General features: G+C 33.5%; 1 protein-coding gene across 1 annotated transcript; it reads left to right on the top strand.

The window, feature by feature from the left end:
* Positions 1 to 2,146: 2,146 nt before the first annotated feature.
* LOC115232076 (cytochrome c oxidase assembly protein COX11, mitochondrial-like) lies at positions 2,147 to 2,629 on the top strand. The gene has a single exon (XM_029801948.1). The coding sequence runs from the start codon at positions 2,147 to 2,149 to the stop codon at positions 2,627 to 2,629; it is 483 nt and encodes a 160-aa protein (XP_029657808.1).
* The last annotated feature ends 8,620 nt before the right edge of the window (positions 2,630 to 11,249 follow it).

The raw sequence follows: 11,249 nt of genomic DNA, 5'->3' as shown, positions 1-11,249 counted from the left end.
CAAAAATAAAAATTGAAATGTGTAGATAGAAAGGTTTTAAATTTGTTATTCCTTGGAAATTTTACATAAGAATCTATAAAAATTGAAAAAAAACACATTTTCAAGTGGTCACGTTTTTTTGAACAGACTGTATTTATTAGCATTCGACATTTTCCATTTCTTTAGATTCGTATCAATCGGTTCTAACCTAACCAACAGACAGTGAAAAATAATATTGAACCCGTACGAATACCACCAGTTATTTCTCATAAACTGAATTATTGAGGAAACTTATTTTCTGATTCCTCCCAGTCTTTACTAGCTTATAAAACTGAGGTTTCTGTTGTGGAATAAAATTATTCTTTACAGAATAGAAGTTCTAGTTTTCGTACAACCAGGAGATTAACTATTTCAAACACTAATTCCTGCAAAAGTGTTCCAGTAACTTGACCTACATGACGTTCGAAGTTTTGTTTGTGTTAAAAAAAGTAATTTGTATTTTTCCATAATGTTTTTAGACAAGATATCAACATGTGTGCAAAAAAATAAATTCTTTAAATTTTGACAAAGTTAACATGAAAAATTAGTTTATTAACTTTTATAAAAATGCATATTTATGACTTAGAATTTAGCTTAGATCCAGAGTGATTAATATTGTCCGAAGGGGAGGATGTTTTTTAATCCTTATGATGTTGTTTGTGTCATATTTATGAGTAGAGCTATCGTCGAATGATATTTTTCGAAGCCATGTTGCGTTTTGCTAATTGGAAGTTTATGGGATATTCTGTTTAAAATTAGATGTTCCATTATTTTTGAAGAGGTGCACAAAAGTGTGATTGGTCTGTAAGATGGTGGGTCGGCGTTTATGTGGTTTTAATTTCGTGACAATTTTCCCAATTTTCTATATTCGTGGGATGGTTTTATTGTTAAAAGATTCATTTAGTATCGATGTGAGATATTTTAATCAATGATCACCTAGACCTTTAAAGTGGAAACTGCTAGTGTTGTCGGGTACAGTTGCATGGATTTGTTTGAGGTTAACAACTACGTTTATCTTGAGTCATGTTCGAAATCTTAACTATCGCCCGATAGCGGGTTTAAGTTTCATTTTTTTAGATATTTTGATGAGTAAATTTGTTGTAAAGATTCTACCACCACAAATTTATCTTGAGCCTTAAATAGTATAAAGCTCAATATTTAACGTAGAATCTTCTTACAATTATAATCACGTTAGCTTGTCTGATATAAACATGGTTTTTTAAACTCCTAATAAATTTTGTGTAGACCGATGTGAGCAATAACAAATCTAGTTTGTTTACAGACCTAGAGTCCATTATTTCTGGATTTATAGGATTCATAATTTATATTAAATTTTATGTGATAACATAGTAATGCATCAGTAATAATGTATGCAGCTGAATCTCCGAAATGTAATATCCGGAACTGTAACTGCAAAAAACACAACAAAGAAAGAACCAAAGACACGTGAATATTAATTTATTATTTTATTAGCATAAAATACTTAATATTCAATTTAATTAAATATTTTAATAGAGTAATTTATGCGATTTCTAGTCTCCAAATTGCATTCTTTAGAGGAAAATTTTTAAAACTAAATCTGTGTCCCTAAACCACGTCATTAATAGATTATTTTTAAAAATTAAATGAAATTTATTTATTTTTTACAAGATAATGTCATACTTTGGAAGTGTAACGAAATATTTGAAAATAAAAAACTCAATTTACTACGTTGTCTTATCTTTTATTAAAATAATGATTTTTTGAACTCAGACGTTAATTGGCATCCCATGTGGAGTCTGACTTAACTACAGAAACTTATTTTCTAATTTTATTTTTTATTTTAAGTAAAAAATAAAAGTTTTCAATTCATTTCTTTTTTTTATTACTACAATTAAAAATTTTTGAATTAAAAGTTTAAATTAAACTACGAATGTTACGTTTGTTGGCATTCGGTTCCTTACCATCTTTCCGGTCAAGATTGGGCTATTTCTCATCTCAGCCTCCCCCAGGACCGAATCCCAAAGCAACAAGAACCGTCATACTAATATCCACAATGGTCTCTCTCATGGTTGGAGTAGCATTAGCCTCTGTTCCATTATATCAACTCCTGTGCCGGGTTCCCTCTTAATTTGTGACCACTAAGTCAATGGGATGGGGCGGGGATCCCCGATATGCCAAATCGACCAAGGACATAAGTCAAATGACTCCGGTAGATGACCGTCTGATCACTGTCCGCTTCAATGCCAACAAGGCTTCCAACATTGCCTGGAAATTTACTCCCAAACAAGAGTCAATCAAAATTCGGCCAGGAGAGACTGCCCTTGCCTTTTTCTCTGCGACTAACCCGACAGACAAGACGGTGTGTGGAATATCAACATATAATGTAACTCCAGGGTCGGCTGGATTCTATTTTAACAAAATTCAGTGTTTCTGTTTTGAAGAACAATTTCTGAACCCGCATGAACAGGTGGATTTACCCGTTTTCTTCTACATTGATCCAGATTACGTAAAAAATCCGAGCTTATTAAATGTGAACGAAATTATGCTGAGTTATACATTCTATGAGGCCAAGGAGAGCTTCAATCTTCCCCTTCCAGATTTTCTCACTCAAGATCCTCCTAAAAATTAATAGTTTTTATTTAAAGTCTGAATTTCTAACATTTTCTTTTAATATGAAATTACAAGTTAAGTCTCTCAGGTCCTTTGGGAGTAACCAGGGAAGGCGTTGTTGTTGCTGCTAACTGTTGTTCTTGTACTTGGCTGGGTGACCGTCTGGAAACAAAATGTCTAATCATAAATATGGGATGCGGGAAAGGCCTCTATTTGTAATACCATACAATTAAATTGGCATAGAAAGTGTGTTAAAACAATTGAATCATTTATTCATTTTTAAAATTTCAAATCAATTGTATCGAGTTTTTATTTATTTATTTATTTATTTATTAACTCCAAGATCACCGAGAAAGATAGGTCAGAACTAACTAATTAGGTGATCCCTGCCTCCAACCACAGCCGTACTTTCCTTACATGATCTTCTGATGACCCGACCGTAATCCGGAAAAGCCTTCTCTTCCTTCTGCAGAGGAACTCAATTGGAGTGCATTTCTTTATAACCGACCGAAATTCCTCTGCATGTGCCACCTTTTCCTTGAGTGGGTTTCCCAGTTCCTTGCAGAAACGTAGGAAACCCTGTCCATTCTTCTGCGTCGCCTCCTCGGAAGCAAGACTGCCAACTGAGGTGTCAGTGTGGAGCATAATCTTCCTTCTGAGTGAGTTCAAACGTTCCGCTTTCGAACAAGCATAGCAAACCTCCAGGCTGAGCAGGCATACTCAACCGTCGGGGCAATCACTTGTTGGTAGACTTTGCTGACACAATCTTTCAGGGGGAAGGGACTCTTCTTTAACAGAGCTTTCAAGACGTTCCACTTCCGCAGACCTTTAGCTAGGGCCTCCTCTACGTGACTTGAGAACGTCATTAAGGAGTCGAAAACCACGCCAAGGATCTTCTGGGTACGCGAAGAGGGAATAGGTTTGTCTCCAATGAATAGTTCCAGCCCATTCTTGAATCTTCTGTCAGTAGTAAAGAGGGTGAATTGGGATTTGGATGCAGACACACACAACATGTTTGCAGATAGCCAATCACATACACGGTTGAGGTGTGACTGGACCATTGCGACAGCCACAGAAGGAGATTTATCTCTTGCAGCGATAATCAGGTCGTCCGCATAGGATAAGAACATTATGTCTGGGTCATTAGTAGTGGGTAGGTCATGTAGAAATAGGTTAAAAAGGAGAGGAGATAAAGGGGAGCCTTGTGGGACACCATTGGGCAGTAGTCTTGATCTTGAAGTAGTATTGTCGATACGGACCCTTCCGCGACGGCCAGTTAAGAAATTTTCCAACCACAGTTTGATGTTCGGATGTAAGTTCGAATCAAATATCTTCCGCGTTAGGAGTTTCCTCGGGACAGAATCAAAAGCCTTTTGTATATCAATAGATACTAAGGCCGTCCGTAGGTGTGTTCCCATGTTAAAACCCTCAGTGATAAACTGGGAGACAGAACACAAGTGGGTCGTTGTGGAACGGTCTGGTCTAAAACCGTGCTGGAATTCTGGCAGTTGTAGGACAGGAGAGATTCGCATTAATACGAGCTTTTCCAGTACTTTCGATAAGATACAAGTTATTGAGATTGGGCGGTATGAAGAGGGGGCATCATCTCCTTCCCTATCGAGTTTTTAAAAGTTTTGACCTTTTGAGATTTTGAATGTCAGGTCTCTGAAAACGTAAACGATCAGACGAATCTCCCATCTTTCTTTTCGAAAAAGACTTGGGAAAACAGTACTTTTTGAAAAATCAATTTAAATGCAATGAGTACACTTTGAGACTAGATTAACTCACAGAATAGAAAAACTAGTTCATACCCCAAGGGTCCTCTTGCCTTAGCGTTAACAAACAGGCCAGCTATATCCCTTCTCTACATTCGCTGAAATAATAATTGTCTTTTCTTGGGCCGAGAAAAAGATTTGAAACTGGAACTGAAGTCCGGACCTCAGGTAATTAAGTCAAACAATTATCTTTAATAATTTTGTTTCTTTTAGGACAGCTACTCGACAGAGAGGTCACCTATAGCCACCTCTTCTTTTTGTATTGTAGTATGAAAGTCAACTCCTTTGACGGGTTTACTGATATTTCCAGTTTCTTTCTTCTATCGATACGACTATTTGTCTCCTTCGCAACTAGGTGGATTGTCATGTCTGTGTTTAGCGATTCATTTTACTAAATTTTTCCATCCTTTTCTTGATTGTCACTGATTGGATAGACGTTTTAAGCAAGACATCTATATTCAATTCAACATAACTTTCTTGGGTCCTGGAAAGTGCTACTACTATTGTAAGTCCTGACTCTTCGAAGTGACCAGGCGGTGGCACTCTACGCATCTCCTTCCCTTCTTCTCATCCTTCTCTGACTCTGTAGACCTTCGAAAAGATGCATTCCTGCCACTCTTGCTGACTAAATATCAGGAAAGAATTGGATTGACGGGTATCAAGCGAGATACTCCAGAGTCCTCTTAAGAACAGTTGACTGAATATACAGTTATTTACACCAAACTGTCTTAAGTACCCCGTGTGGTATTTTGTGACCAGTTATTTTATGTAATCACACAGGGAATGTGACATGGACTTTGGTGCATCAGCCCTAACTCGTTCAAGGAGGTCATAATTCCTCTTTTTCGTCACTTCCACTGTCTGCAAACGATGTGGATCTCCACAATAACAATTTTCCAGTGACCTTATTGTGTACCGGACAGCATTAGAAGAGCCTGAAGCCCCATAAAACGTGGAAACATTATTTCAATTATTCAAACAAAAACAATATTTTTGAAACTTTGAATAATATAAAATTTGACGCTCTTCAATAAATATAAGTCCCAAATATTCCATATTCGAAAAATATGTTAAAGTAAACAATTCAAAAAGTAATCAACGATTTTTTTAAAACGAATAAAAGCTTTAGTTATTTCTATATAATATCCGCCCGCTAGACAGATTCCCTTGCGAAAAAAGTGCTGGTAAAATTTCTCGACAGACTCAACTCAACGACGTTGTCAAAAGAACTCTAAAGTAGCCAGCTTTCCCTTTCAATCTAGACCCAGTTGACTCTGCCAAAGTGACAGAATGCATCCTGATTTTCTGAGTACCTTTTCTTTTAGGGAAGTCCTTGGTTTGGGATGCCATTGAACAACTCCCTTATTTTTTATTTCAACACTCAGACCGTCTTTATAATAAACAAAAATGATATGATATATAATATAGATCTAACCTAAACCATAAAATGTAAACAAACCACAAGAACGCTTAAATAAATCTGAATTCTATAAACCATACAATTCAATCAATGTCTGATAACTTAGGAAGTAGAGTAGACACATCGATTTAACCAGAAAGTAAAATTAATTAAGTCGTTTGAAGAACAGTGTCGCCACAAGGAATATTCGTCGTCACTGCCTCCTTCTTGATTGTGCTATAAACTTTTATTGTCGAGTGTTTTATTTCCTGCTGAATCAGACCTGGGCCTCAGGCAGTCGAACTGACCTTTTTCGAGAAGCATTTTGAGAGCTAGGTTGGCAAGAGAAACGGTGATTTTGAATTTCTCTGCCAACATGCTTGGTGTAATGATTTTCATTTTGGGAACTTCTTTGAGCAGTTTTTGATAGTTATCGGCCGTGAATAGGAATTGGCTGTTGAGCTTTTCCTTTTCTTGTTTCTTATTCCATTTCTAACTGTAGAAATCAACTGGATTACTTTCTTTTTGGCTTTGCTGACGCTCTTTGCCGGCATTAGAGGGGCTTTCTTCGCAGTGGTCTTCAAGTTTTTAGCTCCTTTCTGGACATTTCCGCCTTTTCCGGACTTTGATTTGTCGTTTTTTGCAGGCTGTTTCTTCTATAAGTAATATCAGAACGATGGAAATACGGCGGGGGGCATGCGTAGAATTATTCCTTTATTCTTAATTTCCTGATTTATAAAAAGGGTTGACACATTAATTTTAATAAACAAAATATATACAAAAATAACATAAATTAACTCATTTTTCAAAATGTGTATTATTTGCCGATAAATGTGACCATAAATGTGAATATTGGCTGAAGATAAATGTGAATATTCCCCATTCCTTTCTTTTACCTGCCTCGTCAGGTTAAAGTAGATCTCAGGCAGGGCGTATTCCTTGGTCTCAAAGGATACCTCACCTAGAATAAGACATCGCTAAACTTTCTTTTGTGCGTAATTGATCTAATTTGAATTTTACCGAGCAATTGTTGTGAAATGACAATTTGAAGTAATTTAGCAATACATATTACTAGAGCAACATTTTTATTGACTTAAAAAAATAAAAATTGCCCTTAAAAAGTCAATGTAATTGACCTTAAAATTTTAAAAATTGACCAAATAATTGACCGTAAAAATACTACTTTATTTTCATATATAAACTACGTTTATGAAAATTTAAAGTAATTTTAGTCATCGTTTATCGAGTTATTTACAATTAAGTAATATTTTACATTATCCATTTTAAAATTCCTATCCTTGGTTAAGATTTTGTTAAGAATCGAAAATGATCGTTCTACTGCGCACGATGTTGCCTGACATTCAATCAACAAAGAATAATCTAAAGGTGAAATGGAATGATCATCGAAATTCATAATTTTTGTGATATCATTGGAATTCATCCTTTTGATAATATAATTTTTTATTCCACACACGTCTTCTTTAAAATCCAATGTTTTCAAATAATTGAATGCTTTTTTTATAGTAAAATTGGTCGATTCTAAATCATCAAGCAAATGTAATAAAGGTGAATATTGTGATATTATCGTCGTTAGATCTTCACGAAGTTGTTCATTAAATAAACATTCTTTCGTTCTTTTAATGAGCAAAGAATTTCCTTCTAAGGAAGTGCATACTTGAATAACATTTGGCAGGTTTGTAGCATAGTAAGAAACAGCTTTAAGCCAGCTTCCCCATCTCGTAACTATTGGTTCTGGTGGGTACCCAATTTCCTTAAACAATTGTCTTAGATAATTGTTCTTTACAACAAGTGTTTTGATACAAGCAATCAATTTATCAACTTCGGGATAATATACTTTTATTTTAAGTGCACAATTATGCACTAAATGAGCAAAACTAGCTTGAGAGTATTTACTGCAGAAACCATATATGGAGCAGCATCGGTAATAAGGAGAGAAAAATTGTTTCTTTCAACATTCATTTTCCGAATAGTGTCATCAATTATTTGACTGATGATAGAAAAATTCGGAGAGGAATCAATTTTTATACAATCCATTAGGTAAGATCTTTGCGGATTTTCCAACGTTCCAACTAGACAATTCACAAATTTGTTTCTCCCAACATCAGTTTCGTCCACAATCAAAAAAACCTTAACAATTATACTATTCCAATAGACGAACTTTCTTATTTGAAATTAAATTAATTATTTTGGATATCTTTTGTTGTGCTAAAATTTCTACCATATTGCGACAAGTAAACTCTGAAGGAAGTGGATGCCCGATACTTCCAAATAAGTTGATAATTGCTCGATTTCTCAATTTATAGAGCGGAATGTTTGCGGATACAAATGCTTCTGTTACGTCTGTTGCGAAATTTCTGAAGACATAATTTGGAGGAACAATATTCAATTGTTTTTTATTTGTGGATATATTATTTGTTCGGGAAGAGTGTTTCTGTGTTTCCCTGTGTTTGTTCACAAAAAATTGTTTCTTGCATGTCACATGTAACTCACATAATTTACAAAAAAGCATTCCATTTGGTGTAATTGTAAACTCTTTAGGATATTTTTCACAAATATTTTTAGCTTTTTTAAAATCCGAAGGTTTATTTTTAGGCATAAGTACACTATAATTTAGTTTAAAATTTGTTACAATAAGAGACAAATTTATTCAGCATAGAAAAGCTTCTTTCTGCAGATATTGATGTTGAAGAACATTTCCATAAGTAAATAAATGTTTCTGGAGAAATACTAAAAATTCTAGCATTTTTGATATTCGTCCATGGTAACATACTTATCCGCTTTAAAAAATACTTGTTAAAGTCACAATTATCCTCACCAAAATTAACGGAATCAATGAATTCAATTGCATCTTTAATTGTATAAAATTTTTCTTGGCATTTTCTGATTTCATCAATAATAGGGTTGTATGAAGCCATTAACTCTGCCAGATTTTTCTCCAAATTTTCAGAGCTAACAGCATTTTTCGCATTCATCACAATCTTTCCACAATTTGGATAGGATAAGACAATTTCGCGAACTCTTGAAAGATGTTGACTATAATATTTTGCTGCGTCCAACCAGCTGCCCCATCTTGTTAGAACAACATCAGGTGGAAGTCCAATAACTGTAAAAAGACTCCTCCGGGAGGGATTTTTTACAATCGACATTTTGATAGACGAGATTAAGTCGTCAATATATTTATAATGTGCTCTAATTTTTAATGCAAAATTGTGCAGAAGATGAGCAAAACAAGTTATATGAATCATTTTAATATACATGACCTTCAATGTACTCGCTGCTAAAGTCCTATAACGGGCAGCATCAGAAATAAATAACAAAAAATTTTCCCTTTTTATATCATAAATTCGAATTGTGTCATCCACAATTCTACAAATTGCAGATGCATCACAAATTTCAATTTCCAAACAATTTAATAAATAAATTTTTTCAGGACTTTCAATAGTCCCACAAAGAACGTTAACAAATTTCTGTTTATTGATTTCCGTTTCATCAACAAATATGAATATATTCTTTCCAGAAATAATTGTTTTAAGCATTTCAATCAATTGATATTGCAAATCTGGAACTATATTTCTGCACCAACTTTCGCTGGGAACAGTAAATCCGAGATTATTAAAAAAATTAATAAAGTGTTCATTTCTTATTTTGTAAAGAGGTATATTCGCCTTCGTCATCATTTCGACTAAGCAAATTCCGAAATTTTTCTTTGCTTCAAGTTTCGGAAGAGTGTTGAGTTAAGTTTGAAATTTTTTCTGTTCCTTTTTATGCCGGGTAGTTTCCCTGTGCTGCACAACATTAAACTTTTTCGTAAAATTAACAAAAACTGAGCATTTCGAACAAAATAAACGTCCAGCTGAATCAATCTGAAATTCAGACGGGTATCGTTTAATTATTTTATTTAACTTTTGATTGTTAGATTGCTTTTGTTTCGGCATGTAAAAATCTATAATATTTAAGCGGCCAACTACCAAAACGTGTGAAAACGTGTTATTGTCAAAATTTAAACAAAGATTAATAAAAATATATGATTTAATAAATATAAATATGACCTAACAAAAAAAATATGACCTAAAAAAATAATATGACCTAACGGCATAAAATATGACCTATAAGACCTAAAAAAATTAATAAAACTATTAAAAAATATAATAATAGTTTATTAATTATAGAAATAACATCAATATTACCAATAAAAAATAATGACTTATATGACTTTTGGTTGCCCTACTCATGAGTAATATCCTCTCCTCTTTTGATTTCCGTGATTTCGGTTTTGTTTACATTTACGCTGAGAAAAAAGGACGAGGGAATCACCCTGGAGTGTCCCAATCGTTGGTTTTAAACTCCGGAAAGTTGCTCCTTCTGTCCGCACAGATAGTCTTGTGTTCTCAAGTAGTAGTCTAATTATCTTAACCGACGATTCATCCAATATTTTTAACTAATAAATAATTTAAAATCCAATTTTATTGTCTTAGTTAATTACGAGTACGAGTTGAAAATCCAGTTAGGTAAGTATTCATTTTATCATATAATTCTTTAGATTTTTTTGATTTGGTCCAGTGAATTAAAACTTATATTAAATATTTTTTATTACCTTCAATGAAAATGGTAATAAGAATTGCAGCGCCAACTGATGAAGCCACAAATATATATAAATCTACAATTTCATTTAATTAAACAAACATTTTGATTCAAATTTTGTTTTTCCTAGTGAACTAATATTTTTTTTCGATTCCTTCATTCCTGATTCGATTCTGTATAAGTTTTTTTTATTGTCATCGTTCTCAGGAAGATATTCGCCAACTCTATGAAAGGTTTTATTCATATAATAAATTTCTCTAGTCCCATGAGAAAATTTGAATTCTAAAGTTACATAAATTTTGTCTAATTTCAGATTCCATAATTCTATAGAAGCGAAATCTAATAATGAATTTAAAATCTACAACTATTTTCTAATTCTTTACAAAGTTCGTAGTCGTAGATATAAATACAAACACGAGCCCAATCGAATTCATGATCCTTTGTTTCCAGGTGGAAATTAATAAAATTGTTTTGATGGTAGTATATTTCGACTTTTTTAAGAATATAAGGAAAAACTATTTTTAATCTTGTATAAAATACCAAGATATATTGAAAGGTCTTTGCTACGTACATGATATCTGAACCAAAAATCATCAGATTTCTCTATTTTTAATAACAATCTGGGATCTGTAAATGCATATTCAGTTTTGTTTTTTACCTTTAAAATATATACCCAACATATAAACCATTATTATCCTGTCTCTAGTTAGAAGTCCAAAAATTTTCCTATCGAAACAAGCCTCAATGCTTCCGTTTTCCTTCAAATAATATTTTGCGTATGGATATTCTATACTATATTTCGAAATCTCAAACCAATGTAATGAATACGATATTCTTGATCTTCACAATACCTTGTTGCATAA

Source organism: Octopus sinensis, unplaced genomic scaffold, assembly GCF_006345805.1.
Source record: "Octopus sinensis unplaced genomic scaffold, ASM634580v1 Contig19269, whole genome shotgun sequence".
NCBI lineage: Eukaryota > Metazoa > Mollusca > Cephalopoda > Octopoda > Octopodidae > Octopus > Octopus sinensis.
Note: the sequence above shows the minus strand (reverse complement) of the source record. Positions and strands in the feature narration are given on the sequence as shown.

Bases quoted from the DNA above. Each gene is read 5' to 3' on its own strand.
- LOC115232076 (XM_029801948.1), top strand. From the start codon at position 2,147: ATGGGATGGGGCGGGGATCCCCGATATGCCAAATCGACCAAGGACATA.